We start from the raw sequence: 22,510 nt of genomic DNA, 5'->3' as shown, positions 1-22,510 counted from the left end.
CTGAGCCAGCCGGGTGCCCTGATGTGTGTAATTCTTAAGCTTGAAAATGATACAGCAAGCAAAAATACATCATTTCGCATTCACAGGACATCCCAAAGCTTGAAAGTAATTAATGTACTCGTGTAGAGTGGACATTATAGAACTTGGGGTTGAGGTTGGTAATTGCCAGGAGGCAGGTGGTGAGACACAGGTGGTAGCAATCCAACAGGTTCCTGTGGATGCCTGAGTTCCATCACCCATGGCTGACTAGGTGATATGAAGCCACTTCCATATCCTCAGGCATCTCTTTTGCTCCACTACCCCTGGGATGGTCGGAGGGGAGAGCGCGTCAGAATGAGTACCATTCTGCTGTTTCAGAGCAAATGACGAAGGTCAGGGAAAAAACCCAAGATGGAAAAGGCTGTTGTGCCCTCAAATGCTTTCAAGATTAATTAGGGACGCCATATGAGGGGGGAGATGGAACCCATGAGAATATTATTAAAAAGTATTCCACTTATTAGACAAAGTCATCAGTCTGGAAATGTCCAGTAAACGAATGAACGGCCGAACAGACAGAATCGTGGTAAAAGCCCCCGGAATGCTAGCCACTGGGTGATGGTGTTCAAAACCTGCGGTGAGAACGCTCCAGAACAGTCATTGCTTTGGTTTGGCTTCTTGTTTTGGAATCTCAGAACAATGATAATTTTCCATTGACAACATTCCTCAGTTAACACTCTCGTTCTGTTTCAGATATTCCTCGTAGACTTCGGGCTCGATAGTGAAATTCTTTTCTGAAAGTAGAGAAGGATACAAAGACGGGATTCAGAAATATCGACGGCGGCCCCACTCTCTTCATCTCTCACTTTCTGCTATCTTGGGTTTCCTCGGGTTAGTGTGCTCACTGGCGTCGGTAATCCTGGCAGTAGCTGCATCAGATAGACAGTGGTTTTCCTAAGAGACAGCCTAGAATGAACGAGCCACCCAACAAGGTCAAAGCAAGGATTGTTGGTGTCTGCCTGTGCAGGGCACAGTGACCGTCAGCCAGCCAGCTGGACGCGCCCTGAGGTCTTGGCCTTGGTGGTTGCTGTCCTGTCCTCAGACCAGTCCTTCAGAAGCTCCACCACTGTGCTGGGGGTGGGGGGAGGCATCATGTCAGTGCCTCCAAGGACTGAAGTATGGAAATGCCCCATCGGCCAGGAGGCAATATTCTGTCAACATCTGAGAACAAACTTGGATAAAGCTGAAAGGAGAGAGAGAGGAACCCATGAAAGGCTGCCTCCACGCTTACTGGAAATGTATAAAAATGAGCTTGGAGAGTAGGGATGGGATGGGGAGCATGGGGGGAAGTATCCAGCCATGTATTTCGAGTAAAGAAGTCTGGCTTTGTTATTGAATTTCTAGGACGCTTTGGGAACAGTATTTGTTTCTTTTTGATACTATTTATTTAAAAAGTCATGAGACTCAGGTCTTCTTATAAAGCAGCTTGAGACATTCAGTTTCAGATTGAATACAGAGGAGTGTGAAACTATTGTTTTTACTGTATTTTTTTTTAATGAAATTCTCATTTCAGGAAAGGCAAAGAAACCTTGTGGAAGCTCTACAGTCCATTTTTCTAAAATTCAGATAATTAAGGCCACTGATTCTCCTGAAATTGTTGTGCTTATAAAAGAAAAACATTTTACACAGGTGTCTCTTGAGTTCCATGAGCTCAGCTGCAGAACAAAGTCATTCGTGACTACCCAGCAGGAGACGACTTTTAGCTCTTGCAGGGGTTCTGCTACACATATATGTCCAAAAATAATTTGTTGATTGAATAATAAACAGCCTCAGGAAAAGAGGCAGTAAGTGTTTGCCTGTGTATGGTGCCGTGCCTAGAACCCTCATCTGGCCCCATGGGGCCCCGGGGCCCTGGTGAGCAGGGAACATCACACCGGGGTCTTGCTCAGTCCTGGAGGCCACAGAACCCACAGCTGTTTTACCTGCTAAGACCCAACTCCCTGTCCCCCCTTAACCTTGTCTTCCTTTCAAGGACTGGAGACCTCCTAGGTCATGATACCGTGATGGGCAGGGATCTGCCCTTTCCCTCCTCACCGGTCCAGCTCCCTGAGACACAGTCAGTGGGAATTTAAATAATACACCACCGACAGCAGAATTGGGTAGATGTGGTGAACCCAGGGAGATGCCTGCATAGATTTCCGATGTTTTCAAGGAGAAAATCGTTACAGGGCACCCCAAAAAGTTACCTGCCTGAAACTTCCACCAACCCCAGAGATTTGATTACATACAACCACGTATTCTCCCCTTTCCTCCCTCCCTCCCTCCCTCCCTCTCTCTCCCCCTCTCCTTCTCCCCCTCTCCCTCCCTCCCTCCCTCTCTCTCTCACACAGACACACACACACACACACACACACACACACACACACACACAATCTTGTTGCTTAGCTTTAAGATTCTTCTTTCAGAAGTTTCCAGGGATACATCCTGTACCAAACTGAGATATTACCGAAAGCTTCTTTAGATCAACACATGATCCAGGCTGTGTTATTTTTCACACATCACACTTGAGAACACATGACCACACACGTACGTAGAAAAACAGGTTTGTTTTTTTTTTAAGTTTATTCACTTTGGGAGAGACAGAGACAGCTCTAGTGGGGGAGAGGCAGAAAGAGACAGCGAGAGAGAATCCCAAGCGAATCCCAAGCAGGCTCCGCATTTTCTGTGCAAAGCCCGACGCAGGCCTCGAATTCACGAAACAGTGAGATCATGACCTGAGCTGAAACCACGAGTCAGACGCTTAACCTACTGAGCCACCCAGGCACCCCAGAAAAACAGGTTTTAAACTATTTATTTAAAGATTTTTTATTTTTAAGTCATCTCGATACCCAACATAGGGCTTGAACTTACAATCCTGAGACCACGAGTCTCATGCTCTACTGCCTGAGCTAGCCAAATGCCTCTCAAAGTTCTTAAAATGGAGAATAATGCTACATGGCTCATCCCACCTTTCTCTGAAGGTTCTGTTTCTTTCTCATCCCAGGCTGCATGCATGCAGAAAAGGAATGTGCTCTGTTTTGAATAATGAAGCCATGCGCTGCAACCCCCCACCCCCCGCCAGTCACCTTTCAATGCTTAGTACTGTCCTTTATTTCTGGTTAGACAGGCACAGGTGTTGATAACTAAAATTATATGCTTCTGACTCTGCTAATATCATTGATTTTTTATTCTCTTTTAGGCATCGTAAGAATTGCTAACTTTCCTGCCTCAGCAAAACTTCCACTGCCTAAAGTATAGTAAAGGGATTCATTCTTTAAAGGGTTGCCACAACTAGAATGGGAACAGAACCAGCACGTGGAATTTCTTATCTAATTTCCACATAGAGTTCTGGAATTTAAGTACATGTGTACACACGTACATAAATGCGTACAGAAGAGAGAGTAGCACTAGCCTTTATTTATTTATGTATTTATTTATTTAATTTAAATTTAAATCCAAGTTAGTTAACATATAATGTAATAATAATTTTAGGGGCGCCTGGGTGGCGCAGTCGGTTGGGCGTCCGACTTCAGCTCAGGTCACGATCTCGCGGTCCGTGAGTTCGAGCCCCGCATCAGGCTCTGGGCTGATGGCTCAGAGCCTGGAGCCTGTTTCCGATTCTGTGTCTCCCTCTCTCTCTGCCCCTCCCCCGTTGAAGCTCTGTCTCTCTCTGTCCCAAAAATAAATAAACGTTGAAAAAAAAATAATAATTTCAGGAGTAGAATTTACTGATTCATCACTTACATATAACACCCAGTGCTCATCCCACTAAGTGCCCTCCTTCATGCCCATCACCTCTTTAGCCCTTCCCCCCACCTACCCCACTCCAGCAACCTTCAGTTTGTTCTCTGTATTTAAGTCTCCTACGGTTTGCCCCCCTCTCTGTTTTTATATTATTTTTGCTTCCTATCTCTTATGTTCATCGGTGTTGTATCTTAAACTCCACATCTGAGTGAAATCATATAGTTTTTGTCTTTCTCTAACTTACTTCGCTTAGCATAATGCACTCTAGTTCCATCCACATAGTTGCAAATGGCACAATTTCATTCTTTTTCATAGCCAAGTAGTATTCCATTACATGCCGTATCTTCTTTATCCATTCATCGTCGATGGACATTTGGGCTCTTTCCATACTTTGGCTATTGTCGATAGTGCTGCTATAAACGTTGGGGTGCATGTGCCCCTTTGAAACAGCGCTCCTGTATCCCATAAGAAAATTGGATAAATACCTAACAGTGCAATTGCTGGGTCGTAGGGTGGTTCTATTTTTAATTTTTTGAGGCACCTCCATACTGTTTTCCATAGCGGCTGCACCAGTTTGCATTCCCACCAGTAGTGAAAAAGGGTTCCTCTTTCTCCGCATCCTCGCCAACATCTGTTGGTGCCTGAGCTATTAACGTTAGCCATGCTGACAGGTGTGAGGCGGTATCTCATTGTGGATTTGATTTGTATTTCCCTGCTAATGAGTGATGTTGAACATTTTTTCATGTAAACTAGCAGTAGACCTTAAGGTGACGGCAAGACGCTGGAGTTGGGATGGGACTTTGCTCCAGCTCAGTGGTCACCTTTTATAGACGGGAGACAAATGTGGATGGTTCAGTGTATGTCATTATTCATGGCTAGTGCTTATTAGCAAGCAAACCCGTGCAAAAAGAAATCCCTCAAGCTAGGGCTTGCATTTCCTCCTTTCTTGCTGTTTCTGTCCATACACAGACTATCTGATCCAAGGCTCCATTTCTCTTATCCCCCCGTATCCTGTCTTGTAGACAGGAAAGGAGGTGGAAGAAAGAAAAAGAAATGGACAAAGTGTGGGCTCTCTTCCCAGAAGAATCTTATTTAATCCCAGCTTTCTAAAGTGTTGCTTCATTCCATGGCAACGTGGGTATATACACATCCCGCTGGACACTTCAGTGGTTTGGAGCAGGTGAGGTCTGTGCCAGATTCTCGGAACTGGAGCCAATGAAGGTGAGCCCCAGAGTTAAAATGCCGGCTCTTTTCTTATCCCCTCCGTGTCTCAGCCTAAAGATCTCCCTACTACCAACCACTGAAGCAGAGCAAACAGTCTGGGCAGTTTGCAACACTGTTAGGAAGAAGTGACAAGGAACTGGGAGGATTTGTGTTACTGTTCAAATGCAGGAAGAGCTTGTGAGTAAAAGGGGGCTGGCACTCCCATTCCATTAATTATATGTGACAGTGGAAAACTCATAAAAGATACAAATACATATGCTTGTTTCCGAAATTAACTTTGTGTGTTTTTGTGTGAAGGCTTTTAGGGGCAAGAGGAAAGAAGCAATCATTTTGAATGTATCCTTCAGTTTGCCTTCTGTTACCTATAATTCTGTTTCACCTGTTCTTTTTCTTTTTTAAAATTTGGAATCTTTTAGAAATCAATGGAAAGTTCTCTCACAATTTTTTTTTTGAAAAGAAAATTGAAAACCGGTAGTCTGAGTATATTAAAACACAGGGCCCAGGTTCTTCTGTTCCTTACAACCTTTCTGTCTAAGTCAGTCAGTGGTTATTAACTTGCTCCCCTCAATATTATTGTCTCTTTCCAAGTGTAAATGTTCTTCCTTTCTAAACAGTCTACCAATGTGCCTGTGTGTGTGTGTGTGTGTGTATGTGTGTCTGTGTGTGTGTGTGTCTGTGTGTGTGTCTGTCTGTGAATGCACTGGGTAGCTCACAAGGACACTAAACAGATGTATTTCTGCTAAAATACTAATATGTTTGCAATCTTTATTTCAAATATTTATTTTTTGGGAGAGTGCAAGTGGGTGAAGGGCATAGAGGGGGACAGAGCATCTAAAGCAGGCTCTGTGCTGACAGGTTGACATCAGCGAGCCTGATGCTCAAGCTCACAAACCGCGAGATCGTGACCTGAGCCAAAGTCGGATACTCAACCGACTGAGCCAGCCAGGTGCCCCTGGAATCATTATTTCTAATCAGTGCAGAATCACATGATTCTCTACAAATTGTGTAAGAGAAAAAAATAACCAACATTTATTTTACAAAAATACTCTCAGCACATTTAGGTCACATATACAAAGATGTTCCAGAATGCAGCTTATCTCTTTAAAGACAACACTGTTTTCTGGGCAAGTCAAGGCAAAATATTCAGTAACTTAGCAACATAAACAGAATAAAGGTTGATATTGCAGGGACATTTTTCTCTTGGATTGGACTGGAAAGCACACAGAGGAAACCGTGAAGAAAAACCTGACCTACATCAGTGCAGTTCCCAGTAGGTATACTGTAGGAATACGAACGGGCATGCTCCCCAAAGGTCCTTGACCAGGACTTGGAGAGCAGCGTTCATTTGGTGTGGAACCTACAGGAAAGGGGAATGTGTATACTTTATAAATTTCAAGTGCAAACTTCATTTTAAATTTACATAACATTAAGCGTCACAGCTGTGACTCTAGTGCAAAGTAATTTGAAACTTTCTTCTTCGAGGCACTTTGCTCAGACGTAGACGCATATACCTTCCTGAACGTGTTTGGACATTTGTGCTTTATTTGTAGTGGAATTTGTAGTGGAAAAGCATGTACCTCGGGGTCAGACGAATGAGGTACAAATCCTGGCTCTCCCACTCAGCAGCCGTGGGATTTTAGTAAATGCCGTAAGTTGTCTGGTGCCTGTTTTCCCATGGGGCCATGGGTGTGATCATTGCACTTCCCCTGAGAGGGCTGTGGCAGGGTGAGTTTGCTAGCGTGTGTAAGTAGAGAGGTGCCTGGTACATGGAGTGTTGGCTGCTGTGGTTAATGATGCCGCCGATGGCCTCCCTTTCAAGGAAGTGACTTGTCCTTGCAAAGGCATAAGGATAGTTTCGTGTCAACTCATTTATCCATTCTTTGTTTCCACGAATAGGGCCGGAGTCAACTGCTTGGTTATGTCCCCATAAATACTGACACATGTTTTTAAAAATCTGATGTTTTGTGTCCTCTTGTGGTGCTTAAAGAGATCCCTGAAAGATGACAGCACAGATAAAGAGATGTCAGGAGTCCCTTGACGTGTCCAAGTGAAATTTGCCAGTTTCTAAAATGTCATCTACGACGGACATCCACCAATTTATTTTAGGCACATGGCTGCAGTTCAGTTCAGTCCGTCGTCTGGAAAGTTCCCTAAAAATCAGACTAAAATTTCTCATGTTAACATCTCATTTACTTTCAGGTCAGAAATATTCAGGCTTTGCTGTGTCTGATCACCCTTGCAAGCCAGGCTTTCGGCTAACTAGCTGACCTTTTTTCTGTTTAACAATTTAATTACGATTTTCCCAAATACTCAACTCAGATACGTCCAGGATCCAAGCAGGGGTGGTCAGATATCGGGGAACAGCATCACGCGATGGCTGAGTGCCGTCGTCCACGTCATGCTAGTGGGTTCTGTGTGGCCTGGAATAGCGTCTCACCTGTCAGCCTGTTTGCTCATCTGTGAGGCTGGTGTGAGTATGGTGCCTCCCTGCTAGGATTTTTTGTGAGAGTAAAGACTTTAGCACAGTATGTGGACAAGGCACGTGCCGTAACAATTCTGCCGTCACTGGGATTGATGCCATGCCTTGTGTAGACACCGCAAGGATATATGCATATTACCCCAAACTCCCTGACCGTGACCTCGCAGGCAGCTCACGGTCTGTGTGTGGCCCACAGGGAAGTGAAATGTGTGATATTTTATAAAGCTCAAGTGTGAACTCAGTTTTGAATTTACAGAACATTACTGGCTCTTGGCTGCTGTCAAGAACATTTATGTCTATGTATGCTGTCCCATTTTTCCCTGAGGGCACCAAGGAACAAAAATTAAAGTAGTTTCTAGAGTCATCTGAATCCCATTCCTGTTCTTTTCCACACTGTTAATTATACAGAGACATCCACCTCTACATCAGATTTGGTTTTCCCTACCTCTGAAGATGTTATCGGCTTCGTATTAAAAGAAAGAATAATAAAAAGCAAACGTGCTGCTTACTCTGTGCCCTCAGTCGAGCAATTATAACAATTATAACATTTTTCTTTCAAGACGTTGCATGGTGACAGAGATGTGTGTCCTCTACAAGGATTACGTTTTAGGCAAATTATGATTACAATACTGTTTACATCTCTTTCCCTTTAGAATCGAAATAATGATTTCTTGGATTGGGTTAAAACAGGCCTGGGGCCTCTGTCAGCCTGGTTCTGATGCACATGAGGCAGTGGCCCAGGGGTCACCAGTGGCTCTCCTGTTCACGATTTGTGGTCCTTTGGTAGTGTACAGCCACACTGTGTCATTCCCACAGCACCGTGGCTCGCTCCAAGGTACACACTATTAACCCCAAGAGAAAACAAAGAGCCTGGCTCCCCGCCCTTTTTTCTGACTCTGAGTCATGCTGAAAATGTTTCAGGATATCTGTGTGGACAATAAGTGCTCATCTGGAACTGCGAAAACCTTCTAGAGGACCATTTGTTTACTATGACATCTCGTTTTGATCCCACCCCCTCTGCCCCAGCTGATCGATTACTTCATGACTTTTACGCCCTTGCTATGTTCGCATGCTAGCCCTCTCCAGGTTAGAGTTGAAAATATAAAGATGTCATCGAAACAGAGCCCTGGGTGACAGCTGGTTCCCTGGTTGGGGTTGTGTATATAAAACAGAAACAGAAAGTTTAAGTAGTGACATCGTATTATTTCACTCATTGTGAAAACCACTGGAAGTTTTTTCAGAATGATTTTTGACACAGATTTTTATTATTTTTTTTTTTTAATGTTTATTCAGTTTTGAGAGACAGAGAGAGACAGAGTGCAAGTCGAGGAGGAACAGAGAGAGGGAGACACAGAATCCAAAGCAGGCTCCAGGCTCTGAGCTGTCAGCACAGAGCCCGACACGGGGCTTGAACTCATGGACCAGACTGCGAGATTGTGACCTGAGCCGAAGGCAGACGTTTAACCGACTGAGCCACCCAGGTTGCCTGACACTAACAGATTTTTAAAAAAATAATTATTTTAAACATCTTCTTACCAGTTCCCCATACACTTGATGTGTTTGCCTAAGATATATAGTGTTATTAAAGAATATATACTATTTAGGGATGCTTTTTTAAAATTATAGACTACTACTACAAAATGATCCATTCACTGAAGTCAAAAGAAATTTGTAATTAAGTAGCAAGCTGATTAGCTGGCAAAATCAAGATTATTTTTGCTTAAGGCAGCTGAAGAATAATGGCTAACCTAACATTCTAATTACTAAATAAAGAGTTCTCTTTGGAAGGCTATTTCAACAAAACGTTTTCATCCAGAATTTGAACCTTAGGATTGTACGGTATTTTAGAAAACTATTTTTATATCTTCAGTGAAAGTTCTTACTGAAAATGTCACATGAATGGAAAATGGGTATAAAAAAAAAACCTCAGGAAGACACCTCACGATACCAGCATCATCATTTGTAACCCTCTTAAAACTTTTACAGAACACTTGTAAGTAACTAAATAGAAGGTCAAGGGTGTATAGGTAACTAAAACCTCAACTAGCCGCTAGCACAGGATCCAGCTGTTCTGGTCTTCATTCTCTAAAGGGAGGACCGATTTGACACAGCAGAAGGCAAAGCTAAAAGAAACAAATGTTTTGAATAATCCCACCAACCAGAGGGCACCACCTGAGACAATCTGGGCCTCACTAGTTTCCGTCCTTGTTTTAGGATGATCAGAGCCTCCGGCTTCCTCAGTACCTCTGTAGCCACGTCTGCGTGTGTCTTAGCCCTTCGGATGGAGGCCATTTTATCAGTTGAGCTGTAGACACAATGACAGAAGTTCCCGTCTTAGGGCTTTTATAATAGAAAAATTATATTGAATTTCAGAATATGCTCACTGGGGAGTGGACATAGCAACAACAAGGACACAAACAAAAAAGAAACCCAGTGCCTTTTGGAACAAATTTGTCCATCTGATTGTTTCCCCAGATTCAGTCACACATCACAGCTGATACAGAGCTGTGCCCCTCCCGAATCTTGGGAACACATCTTCTTGCACTGCATGACCACAGGGTACCTGAAGCTCCGGTTCCTCTGACAGGGACACCTCAGGGGGCAGAGCCGGCCACAGTGGTGAGGACGATGCTTAGGGGCTACCACAAGCGCCCCACAGCTGCCTTCCCTGGCAAGCTCCAAGCTACACAGTGTCCTCTGGAGTTGGAATGCTTTATGTTTTTCAGTTGGTTTGTAAATAGCATTGCACAAAAAATCCATGCAAATCAACTCTCCAAATCAGAATTTGCTCAGCTGAGAAGACCATTAAATTAGATGGACTGGCTTTCAGTTGGTGGGGGTACAATAATATAACTCTGCATAACAGTCCTTTAAAAAAGACAGGCAAGCACATTACATGATAATTTCCATGAAACTGGAAATGTCCAAGCCTGTTTCCCTCAATTAATTGTCCTTGTCTACTTCTCCAGCCTAGCAATTATCCATTAGTAATTAGTTACAAATAGGGCATTGGAAATGAAAACATTTGAGGTACTGCTACTGCTTATTAGCACATTCTATTACCATTTTTTAAATCAGCATGAAGTGTATTAAGATCCAAAGTATATACGAGCTTTATTAGTTTTTCAGGTGGCATACCTAACTGAAATTCTGAACTGAAATACGATTCTCATCATAATAAGGGGCACTACAAGACAGTTTTTTTTTTAATTTTAAGTTTTAAATGTTTTATTTATTTTTGAGAGAGAGAGACAGAGTGCAGGCAGGGGAGGGGCAGAGAGAGAGAGGGAGACACAGAATCCGAAGCAGGGTCCAGGTTCCGAGCTGTCAGCACAGAGCCCGACGTGGGGCTCCAACCTGCAAACCGTGAGATCATGACCTGAGCCGAAGTCAGACGCTCAACCCACTGAGCCATCCAGGCGAGCCACAAGACAGTTTTGTCGTCAAGATTCAGGGATCCCAGTAAAAGTTGGTCATGTTGATTAGAGAGAATCCCAATAACCACTGCATTTATTCATTTTTATGATTAAAATTTTCAGTATACTGTGTGGATTGTATTTAGGAATGCAGTGTCGACAGTCAATCCTTTTATTTCTATCATCTGGAATACCTATTTTCACACGCACTTCACACATACACACCAGCCAAAAACAACCAGGCAAACACACACACACACACACACACACACACACACACACACACACTCTCTCTCTCTCTCTCTCTCTCTCTCTCTCTCTCCTGCCTTCAACTATTTCGTTTATAGGAAATATACTCACCTGAATATGACCTACTTAATACTTGATCCCTGCTTCTTACAACAGTCTTTTTCCTGCAATGAATACTTTTCCTTTGAATTTCATTTGTAGAGTATAGGGCCCATTCTCTTTTCAAGGAGTTATTTGTATATATGTCGTCCCTCCTCTCCTAGAATATAATGTCCATAGAACTCTGAACACCCCTTTATTTATTTGGACCTATGTAATGCCTGCCATCCTGTCATCGACATTGTCCTGTTGGCTGTCTATAAATATATGATAAGTAAAACAGAGAGAATGAGGGAAATTGACAAGCCACCAAGGGTCTGAAACTTCTCTGTTCTGGTGTTTGAAAACTGAGTTCACTTACCATTATAGTACATGAAAGGCAGAATGAAAATTGTACAAAAATCCACATTCATATCAATATGTCAGTACAGTTGAACAAACAGCCATGTAGTGAGGTGTTGATAAACCTTATTTGATGTCTTGATGAGCTCAATTACAGATAATTATTTAGGTGAAAAAATTCCAACAAAAAGAATATTTAGGTCAGATCTTCAGCCTTTGTAAATATAAGTGAAAATTGGCAGTTTAGTATTCTGCACTAGATGTGGCATTTTTTAAAAGACACATCTGTGTGCCTAGCATCGGACCTCGGGCACACGGAAATTCTTTGATAATTATAGAATAAAATTTCAAGGTGAAAGCATATTAAGACTGTGAAATTATTTTCCTGGGTGGTGAAAAGAGTAAATAGATATTTTGCACAAAATAAGTTGTACAATTTTATTGCTAAATTTTCTGATCTTGGTCTTGTCAAAAATCTGTCTTCTGTATTTTCTTCTCTGATTGTGAAAAATATGTGAGTGTTGTGTGCCATTTCACATGCCCTACCATACAATCCCTGAGCTAATCCCTAGATTGACTGTGCATGATTATAATGTAATCAAATGACAGAAACATTGACCTCTGAGTGGAACTAACCCAGTCTTCAGACTAAATGGCCGAGGTCTGGCAGAGAGCTGGAAAGCAGGCAAGAGTAGAAATATCAGGTCCCTCCAGAAAAGTTCTGGAAGGCCACGGAGACGCTTCAGTGCCAGAGTTGGTTAAATGCTCATAAAAAGAGGCCTTGTGGAGGTACTTTTCTGAAGGTAGCCTTGGTTTTTCTTTTAAACTAAGGCAGCAGCAGACAGCTGGACATTGTCCCCTGGGCTGGGCCTGGAGAGTAAGCTCTGACGCCATTGAGTTTTGTTTTGTTTGGGTAGCAAGGCTTCACACAATTGTAATGTTTCACCAGCTAAACACCATGGTAGTGAGCCAGCAGCTCTGTGGGTGTGGAGGGGGAGGAGGAAGGGAGGCACTTTAGCTGGCTCTCTTGGGGTAAAGTACACAGTGGGCCTGGCTTCCCACTCTGAGCGGAGAAATAGTCTAGAATAGGCTGCGTATGCCCCTCCTGGCTTTCTAGAGACTTTGGAGTTTTTATCCCTTCCCCCTTGGTGATACGTTCCAGTTCCTGAGGCTTCTGTTGCCTTTGGGCGTGTGGGGAGGGGAAGGTAAGGGAACAGGGGAACAGCTGTTGTGGCCAATGGTGGGAGGGCCTGCCCTCCAGGCCCCCCATACCTTCCCTCAAACCCACAGCAGTGCCAAAAAGCTTTCCCCTTACAGCCATACCTTTAGGTACCACACTGTCTCTAGAGGTACCATATACATTTAAAAAATATACATATATTTTTTACTTTATTTCCCTTAATTCTTAGGGTGTATGCTGAATGTACTATTTCAGATAATACTTAAGTATACAAAGAGTTTACAAACTTTGTCCTTTCCTCTGATCCCAGCACCCTGCCCACAACATGGGGCTCTGCTGAGGACAGAAGTTTGGGCTGCCTGTGGACAGCCCTAGGTTTCTGGGTCCCAGAGCATCACCTTCGCCCTCTCCACACAGAAATGGGGTAAGAAAGACAAGAAAGAGTTTCAAGAACTCCACTGTTTTGTGGAGCCCCCACGTCTTCCGGTAGCATGGCGTATCTTTCACACGTCTTTCCCCACCTCCAGGTACCAGGCAGGGAGCTTACGTTCAGAGAAAACGAGTTCACCGCTCAGGAGTCCTTCACTCTTTTCTGCTCTGAGCCACAGGCATTCTGGACGCAGTGGCTCCTAAGCCTGGCCAGCAGGAGGGAGCAGGGAGTAAATTAGCCCACCGGGGAGACTGAGGCAGGAATAGATGGGCCAACGTCCGGGGCTGGGTGGAGAAGAAACACCCACAGAGGGGCTTGGAATGGAGCACCCGGAGAGGGGAGAAGACAGAGCAGGGATCCCTGGGTCGGAAGGGGGCAGACAGGGGAGCAAGCCGACGCTTTGTGGGGGCTCAGTGCCGCAGGGCAGAAGAGGGGCCTGGAGTGGCTGCCATCAGACACAGGAGGAGCGCGAATGGTCCTCAGTACGTGCTGAAAATCACCTGAGAAAATAAACTGAAACACCCACCCCGAAAGCTGTGTTCTTTCCATTGTTTTTCCTTCTGTGGCCAGAATTAGGTAACGAATGAGGTGGGCATTGAATCCTGTGTGCATTACGTTTTGATACTTGGTCCATCATGGATTTTATGACATTAATTCAGGTTATTAAAAATATTGCAAGGGGGCGCCTGGGTGGCTCAGCCGGTTAAGCATCCGACTTTGGCTGAGGTCATGATCTCACGGTCTGTGGGATCAAGCCCCGTGTCAGGCTCTGTGCTGACAGCTCAGACCCTGAAGCCTGCTTTTGATTCTGTGTCTTCTTCTCTCTGCCCCTCCCCTGCTCAAACTCTCTCTCTCTCTCTCTCTCTCTCTCTCTCTCTCAAAAGTAGATAAACATTAAAAAAAATTTTTTTAATATTGCAATAAATATTATTTGTCCTGATTATAGTCTTTTGGTGCCCCCTTAAATTTCACACCTGAGACGTGGGTCCTGTTTTCTTCTTCCCTTCCATCAGTGGTGAAGGATCTGAAATACCTGAGGAGAGAAAAGGAAGAGGCCAATCATTTGTGAGAAACTAGCCCTTTCTCCCCTGGCCCGGGCATCTTCCAGAGCTGGAAACATTTAGGCTGTTGCCAGAAGTGAGCATTTGTATATTTTGGGAGCTTCTTGTGTATTCTATATATGAGTCTTTGAGCAGACACGTGGTTTTCAAATATTTACTCTCAGTCTGTAGCTTTTCAACCCCTTTATGGGTTTTTTGCTGAATAAAAGTTTTTAATTGTGAAGTCTGATTTCTCCATTTTTTTTTTCTTTCATGGCTCATGCTTTTTATGTCACATCTAAGAACCTTGTACCAAAATCCAAATCTTGAAGGTTTTCTCTTATGATATCTTCCAAAAGTTTCATAGCTTTGCATCTGAGACTTAAATCTGGGATCCGTTTGGAGTTAATATTTGTACAGTGTGTGAGGGTTAGTTAGAAGGTCATTCTTTCGCCTCTGATGTCCAACTGCTCTAGCACCATTTGGAGAAAAGACTACCTGATTTCAAGAGTTATTATATAGCTCTAATCATCAGAAGCTCTTGTTTATATTTGTTGTGTTTTTAACAAATATCAGTCACTGCAACCTGGGTGTGGTAGGAACGAATGGGGAAGATTCCTCTATGTTGAGCTACAATCTAAGGTGACCCAGTGACATTAATCATTATCAGGAGGTGGGGGTGCTGGTGATGGTAAGCTCCCCCCGCCCCCACATACCAACCCATGTCACTGCACATTAGGAAAATGCCCCGCAAAAGGTGTACATCAAAGAATGAAAGCTCAGTCCTGTATTTTGAATGCTTGGAAGGTACTCCTGATTGCCACGTTTATATCAAAGAGTTTTCCAGGTAGGACTTTTTTTTTTCTTTACAGGTAGAATTTTCCTCATGGAAAAAGCAATAGCCGTTTAAACAGAAAGCATTTTGAAATGTGCCTTGCTTGGCAAGGCTCCTTGCAGATAGGGAGTGGAAATGATTAACAGGGCAGTTATCAATTGTGGGCTTTTGGGAGCAAAAGGAACATTATCTTCTGATGTAGTGTCGGCCTGGGACATGTACCCTAGATATTGGCGATTGCCAGATTACCCTGGAACAGGAGTGACCATTTCTGCACAGCTCCTGGGTGCCTGCTGGCAGCAGAGTGGGTGACGTTTGTTTGTTTTTAATTTGCAAGCTGTTTTCCTCTCTCCAGAACATGCTGTTAAGTGTTTTCTTGCTTATTCTGTAAGGAGTTTTGAAGCCACGTGTAGACTCACGAAAAGTTGGCACCAGAAAGGCTGCCAAATAGAAATGTTCAGTGGCTTTTGAGCATTTTTAACCAAACCAAAGTACAAAATGCATTTTGAAATCATGACATATACATATAGCTGTAGGTAAAGTTGCATGACATAATTACTGTGTTCACAGGACCTGGTTGAGTAGAGGGGTAGCCTTGAACCTCATGCATCTACAGGAGATGCATCAACCTCACCTTATTCACCTTCTCTTCTTTTCCCTTTTGCCCCCCTACCCTACACTTTCTTCCTAAGCATCTTTGTTTTCCTTTCATTTCCTTTGTCTCCTACCTATGACTCGCAAAGAAACAGCGTATTTAAACTCAGCTGGTGGCAGATTCCTCAGACACAAAACCACCGAGGGGAGCAAAGCATCTTCATATGGTTATTTTCCAGAACCTCAAACAAGGATTTGTTTCATGAAGCATTACTGTCCAAGGTCTGCATTTTCAGGCCCCTTATAGACTGTCAGTCCCTCTGTCTACATATGCAGTAGGCCACTCCTTCACGCATTTCTGGAAGTCACCTCTGTCTGAGACCCTCACTTGGAGGTATGGTGGGAGTGGCTGGTTCCAGGCAATCATAGTGTATTAGTTCCCTAATAACTAACAGCAAATACAACCAACCATAGCAGATTACAACCAACTGGGTGGCTTAAAACAATAGGAATTTATTCTCTCCCAGGTTTGGAGACCAGAAGTCCAAAACCAAGGCAGAGGCTGGCTCCTACAGAGCCTGTAGGCGAGAATCCTCCCTTGCGTCGTCTTAGCTTCTGGTGTTGCCAGAAATCCTTGGTGTTCCTTGCCTTGTGGACGAGCCACTCCCATCTTCGCCTCCATCATCACACGTCATTCTCCTCTCTGTATACGTGTTGAAACTTCCCTCTTCCCGAAAGAACACGAGTCGTTGGATTAGGGGCCCACCCTAATCTAGTGTGACCTCACTTTAACTTACTTACATCTTCAAAGTACCAGTCTCCAAATAAGGTCACATTCACAGGTACCAGACAGAGATTAGGACTTGAACATGTCTTACTGAACAATTCAACTCCCAACAGTCATTTACACACTCCTCCTTGGGGACTTTGATTTTGGTGGTCTCAACCACTGCAGTATCAACAGGGCCACAGACAGATGAAGTGTGGGCCCTCTAAAGTGAAGGACTTCCTTTGGATGTTCTTCATGACTCACTCCACTGAGCCCACGCCATAGTCCCGGAAGGACTGTAGCAGATGCCTGTGCCAAAGGTCTAGAGCTGTCTGTAGAATACTGCCTTTGATGAGCGCATTATGAGAATGACAACCATTAGTTCATACAGGGGCAGGAAAACCTATCTGCATTGTAACAGAAGTGATCCCGTGAGGCATCATACGTATCCAGAGCTTGCTTCTAGGCCAAGTGGAGACCTATGGTGGGTCTACCGATGATTATTGGAAACTGAGGAAAGAGAATTCTCTTTTCCCTGAAAATAAATTGCTACTCATTAGCCAAAATTGTGTTTTAGAAATATGTGCACTAGGGACACCCATGTGGCACAGTCGGTTAAACATCCTACTCTTGCTTTCGGCTCAGGTCGTGATCTCGCGGTTGGTGGATTCAAGCCCTGCATCGGGCTCTGTGCTGATGACACAGAGCCTGCTTGGGATTCTCTCCCTCCCTCCCTCCCTCCCTCTCTCAAAAATAAATAAATAAACTTCTAAAAAGTAAAAAAAATATATATATATGTATATATATATATACACACATATATATATGTATATATATATACACACATATATATATGTATATATATATACACACACATATATATATATGTGTGTGTGTGTTCACTAATACAACGCAACCAACCATTAACATTTAAATATACTGAGGAGTCTTTGGTGAAATGAAATCCCCTGTGTCTGTATGTTATTATGTACATGGGTCAGTGGCAGCATGCTAGGAATGACTGTCCAGGTTCAGTGAGTACCCAGGTTTTCTGAATACAAGAAATGAGGAGAGATGATAACACACAGGTTGGCTAGATGAGGATCCTAAAACATAGCCCATGATAAACGGACAGAATTAGGGACTTTATCCGTGACAAGGTCAGGCCAAAGCCAGCTGCCGAGACACAGGGTAGAGGAAAGCTGGCTAACAAATAAACGCACCTATGAAAAACAGTTGGGGTAGTTTTTACCATAATGAAATAAAAGCCCAGACCGTGATGTTGTCACAAGTTACCACAAATGTCGTGGCTTCGAACAACACACACATATCATCGCACTGTTTCCATGCCTGTGTTCCTGGGGACTCCCAAGGCTGTGATCGGGCCGGGTTCTCATCTGGAGCTCACTGTTCTCCAGGCTCATCCGGGTTGTTGGCAGAATCCAGCTCCTGGAGGCGGCAGGACTGAGGCCCGTGCTCCTAGAGGCTGCCCCTTTCTGGGGCCTGTTCACGGAAGAACTGTTTGCTTCGAGTATCTCCTGCCAGGAAGGGCGCAGACATTTATTAAAAGCTTTCACCTGATTGAGTCAGGCCCACCCAGGCTAGCTCCACTTCGCTTTGGGACTTTAATGACTTCTGCAAAGTGCCTTCCCTGCTGCCATTTGCCTGATTGCCAGAGTATTATCCATCTCTCATTTGGGTTGAATTGCAGTAAGGGATAAGAAGGAAATGGGAAGCTGGACAAGCTTCTGTCGGTTAGAAGTGCTCAGTTCCAGAGCTGCACGGGGGAGGGGTGTTTGCAAACCGGATCAGGCCCAGAGGTGGGGAAGGCACTGGGAAAAAGTCACAGCAACAGATAGAGGTGGAGCGGGATGTTTTTCTGAGGGAAAACAAAGGGAGGATATAATGTCTTCAGGTTGCTGGAGGGCAGTTATGGGGAGGAGGAATTTGGCATGCTGGTGTTCTGGCCTCCGATGGGAGTGAGGAGGTGTCCTGGGGCACTCATTCCAGCCCGGTGCTCGCCTGCATTCCTTCGTGGCCCCCTCAGTTCAGTGACTTGTCTGAATTCCAGAGGAGTACGGCGGGTCCATAATCTTTAGCAAACAGAAAAACAGCAGAAACGTGGCAGTGGCACGTTTTCATTGGAATGAAGGGCATGCTCAGATCCAAGGAAGGTACTTCCTTGCCTTCTCTGGGTCTCTAGAACCTGAGATGATCCTTGTAGCAACAGAAAATCAGGACACCAGCAGCCTTCGAAAGTGGACAGCAGTCAGCCTGCCTTGAATAAAAACATTCGCACAGGTAGTTCGTATTTAATCATGTAAGGGACTCATACCAGGTTGAAAAAAAAAAATACTAACAGCCACATTATGAGTTGGATCTTGCCGGAGGCATGGGAGTTGACACGTAGTCACCCTCTTTGCACTGCATTCCTACAAATCCTCTCAATATTACAAAAACCCAAGTCATTCCTGTATTCTTGAGGTCTCCAGCGTGCATTTGTTTTTCCACGGGTTTCTGTTTGGTGGCATGGAAAATGCATGGGCTCCGGGGTCAGGTAGGCTCTGTGCTCTTTGAACCCCAGACATGGCTGCATCTTACTGGGCCCATTTGATTCTCTATAAAATGAGGATGATTCTCTTCTCCAACGGAACAAAAGAGTCAGTACTTGGTTGGTGCTTCAAAACTAATATTTCTCCTACTTTCTGAAAATACATCTGACGTAACTGGACAAGAATCCCTGAACATTTAGAAATTTAGTTTTAGCCATACCATAAAGTGAGTGGTGTGAAAGTCTGCTAAATAAGATTTGCTAAGTATCAGGACAGAGGAGAGAATTGGCATTTGAGGTTTCTGTCTCCTGGCAACACTAGGTTCTTTATACATCATACCTCTTTTTCTTTTAATTTTTTAAAATTTTCTTTATTTTGAGAGAGAGCACAAGTGGGGGAGGGGCAGAGAGAGAGAGAGGAGAGAGAGAGAATCCCAAGTAGGCTGTCAGCACAGAGCCCTGTGTGCGGCTTAAACTCATCACCGACTGAACGCCTACATTGTATCTCCTAATTTTCACAAACTCACTTTTTACTGTGAAGATAAGGAAATGGGGGTTCATCCCGGCCCCACGAGACACAGCGGGGATGCAGAATTCAAGCTCATGTGTATTTAGCCCCATGTTTCATGGGACCCTGAGTTGGACAATACTCATGATTTGAACATCACTCTGCCCCAGGAACACATGACCTTCTTCCACTAACGACTTCCTTTATGCCTTGGACCTCGTTTAAAACCATTATTAATAGTATTTTAAAAGCTGCTGTTGGGGTGCCTGTGTGGCTCAGTTAAGCATCCAACTTCGGCTCAGGTCATGATCTCACGGTCTGTGAGTTCAAGCCCCGTGTCAGGCTGTGTGCTGACTGCTCAGAGCCTGGAGCCTGCTTTGGATTCTGTGTCCTTCTCTCTCTGCCCGTCCCCACTTGTGCGCTCACTGTCTCTCAAAAATAAATAAATGTAAGAAAAAGAAAAAAAAAAAAAGCTGCTGTTTGTCAAACACTTACATATACCAGGCCCTGTGCTAAGTAATTTTCATGAATTGTGTAATTTCTATATTGGTTCACAATTTCCCTGCTTAATATCTCCAGTGTCCAGTGGAGGAAAGTGAATCTCAGAGGGTGATTTGCTCAGGTTCACGCAGCTGGTCAGTACAGAATCAGGGGCTTCTGAGCCGGGGACACTCTTAATGCCTTAAAACCATAATGACAGCTTGTAAGATTTATAAAAAAAAAAGAAAGAAAAAAAAAAAAGCCTGTGGTAATCCAAAAAAGTGAGATGATTTTGCTCCCTTGGAGGAAAAGAGAGCATGAAAAGACATATCACTAGAGTCTGGGAAAAAATGAAGCTGTGGCTTTTCTGTCGGCCACGTCTTTTCTTTCCTGGCAGTCTCTTGGAATGAAACCATCTATTCCAGAGTTTTCTGCTTTAATAGGAGCTGCAGGGTGACTCTTTTCTGTCCTGCTTTTATCGCTCTCCCCTTCCTTTTGTCTGCCCGCCCTGCTGCTCAGGGTACCGGGGTGAGACCCCCAGCCTGGGCAACCTTGACTCCCCTGCCCAGGCGGGGGGGGTGGGGGGGGGCAAGGATGGAGGGTGGCCACCCAGCTGTGGACAAACAGCAGCTGGCAGGCCGAGCCAGAGGGACGTGTGAGATGTGGGGCTTTGACGGCCCATGAGAGAACAGCATTTTTATTTTCCCTTTGTGTTTTCCCTTCTAAGCCATGAATCGGTCTCTCCCTCTCCCTCTCTCCCCCACCCCGTGCCCCTCTCCCGTGCTCTGTCCACCTCCTGTTGCAGGCTTGCACGCTTGCATTTTTTTGGTACACAATCCTATCCTAATATTTCTCTTTCCTGCAGGCAGGAAATGAGAAACCCATTTTTTTAGAGCCATTCAGGAAGTCGTCCAGAGTTATAATGGCCCATTATCTAATGGTCAGAGTTTACTTAGGCTTTCACTGCTCCCACTGCCCACTTGAAACAAGGGAAAATATTTCCCCCACCGCCACGAGGGTGCTATTCACATCTGACCACAAATGCTCAGAGGCTGCGCGTTTTCCATCGAGAACTCGAAGTCGGCAAAACCGTGTCGTGGTGCCCAGCACAGCAGTTCACGTGAGCACTATTTTATATTCATTTCGAGACGCTTCTCAATTACGTGTGTATAAGTCTGTGTTCTGAGCATGATTCACAATCCCTTTAATCCCAACGTTTCTTAGCGTTAACGCCAGCAATGGCACTTATTAAAAATGTATAATCTGGGGTGCCTGGGTGGCTCACTCGGTTAAGCTTCTCAGTCGGATCTCGCGGTTCGTGAGTTCATGTCCCGCTTCAGGCTCTGTGCTGACAGCTCAGAGCCTGGAGCCTGCTTCGGATTCTGTATCTCTCTCTCTCTCTCTCTCTCTCTCTCTCTGCCCCTCCCCCACTCACTCTCTCTCTCTCTCTCTCTGTCTCAAAAATAAATAGACATTTAAAAAATGTTTTTAAATGCATATTCTTAGACTCTGCCTGGTGCCTACTGAGTGAAATTGTTGCAGGGTGGGGATCTCAGGGATGTTCACTCTAGGAGTCTGAGTCTATGTGACCACAATAGGAAGGGCCATCGCTTTAACAAAAGGCAGTTTGCACCGGAAGCATGGAAAGCATTTAAAAGGTATGGCAAAACGTGTTTTACGAACACCAAGGATTTATGATTTTTATTAGGAGTGTTCAGAACAAGATCAAACTTTGAAGGAGGAATCAGAGAGTGGCATTTTTCTCATACGATTTTTGTGATGTTGTGACGAGTTAGAAGGTTCCCCATGAGGTTTATCAGTGCGTGAACACCAGTGTCCCCAGGTTAGCCCCAGCCCTGCCCTGCTCTCGTCAGGATGCAGAAAGGGCTGACTGACTCACAGCTTACAGGAACTTGTGCAGGTGAGCGGGAGACATCCTAACACCCGACGTGCATCGGTCTCTCCTCCTCCTCCTCCTCAGCTCCTCCCTCCCGTGTGGCGGGCCATGGAAGAAAGGAACTGGTTGTGGTAGCTTCTCTTCTTAATCGTGTAATCAGAGGGGGGAAGGGAATGTGTGTTGGCAGCTGATTGAGGTGGCCCACAGGGAGGGAGATAAATGTAAATCGTGATCTTCTTCCTCAAACCTTGATATAAGGGAGGAGAGTAAAAAGCTCATTCTTCCCCACATCTGTGGCACCTGTGCTACGTGCCCATTCCTCTCTCATCTGCATAAACAGCCCATGAAGCCTGAAGTACCGAGTCAGGAACACGATGGTCACCTCCAAGAAGAAAGCCTGTTTTCAGACTCTGTACTCTGGGTCCCCATGTGCCTCTACTCTGAAGATGGGATCAATTCAGGGGAGGCCCTCTGGGTCTCAGGGACCCCAGGAAGACCCCAAAATCTAATCTGTGAAGCTGCAAAACATTTCCTAGGAAATGTTCTAGGACTTCTTCATGAGTCAGAACACAGGTGCACCTAACACCTTTGCTGGAAATGTCACCCCACAGCCTGCAATTTCCCATGTGCAACTCTCCCTGAGGAACCTTGGTCACAC

The 22,510-nt window shown here is 44.6% G+C and overlaps 1 protein-coding gene across 2 annotated transcripts in view; it reads left to right on the top strand.

Annotated features, from left to right (window-relative positions):
• Positions 1-22,510, top strand: part of EGFR (epidermal growth factor receptor) — a 209,828-nt gene that overhangs the window by 52,813 nt on the left and 134,505 nt on the right. Inside the window, exon 1 of one of the 2 annotated variants that reach the window (XM_053218690.1) lies at positions 17,316-21,075. The exons of the other annotated variant lie outside the window; for it this stretch is intronic. Within the exon in view, the coding sequence (XP_053074665.1) occupies positions 20,997-21,075 (79 nt within the window). The 5' untranslated portion in view covers positions 17,316-20,996. Of the gene's footprint in view, positions 1-17,315; positions 21,076-22,510 lie in introns of those variants that run through there. 2 annotated transcript variants of the gene reach the window in all.

Source organism: Acinonyx jubatus, chromosome A2 (genome assembly GCF_027475565.1).
Source record: "Acinonyx jubatus isolate Ajub_Pintada_27869175 chromosome A2, VMU_Ajub_asm_v1.0, whole genome shotgun sequence".
In the NCBI taxonomy this organism is placed as follows: Eukaryota; Metazoa; Chordata; class Mammalia; order Carnivora; family Felidae; genus Acinonyx; species Acinonyx jubatus.
Note: the sequence above shows the minus strand (reverse complement) of the source record. Positions and strands in the feature narration are given on the sequence as shown.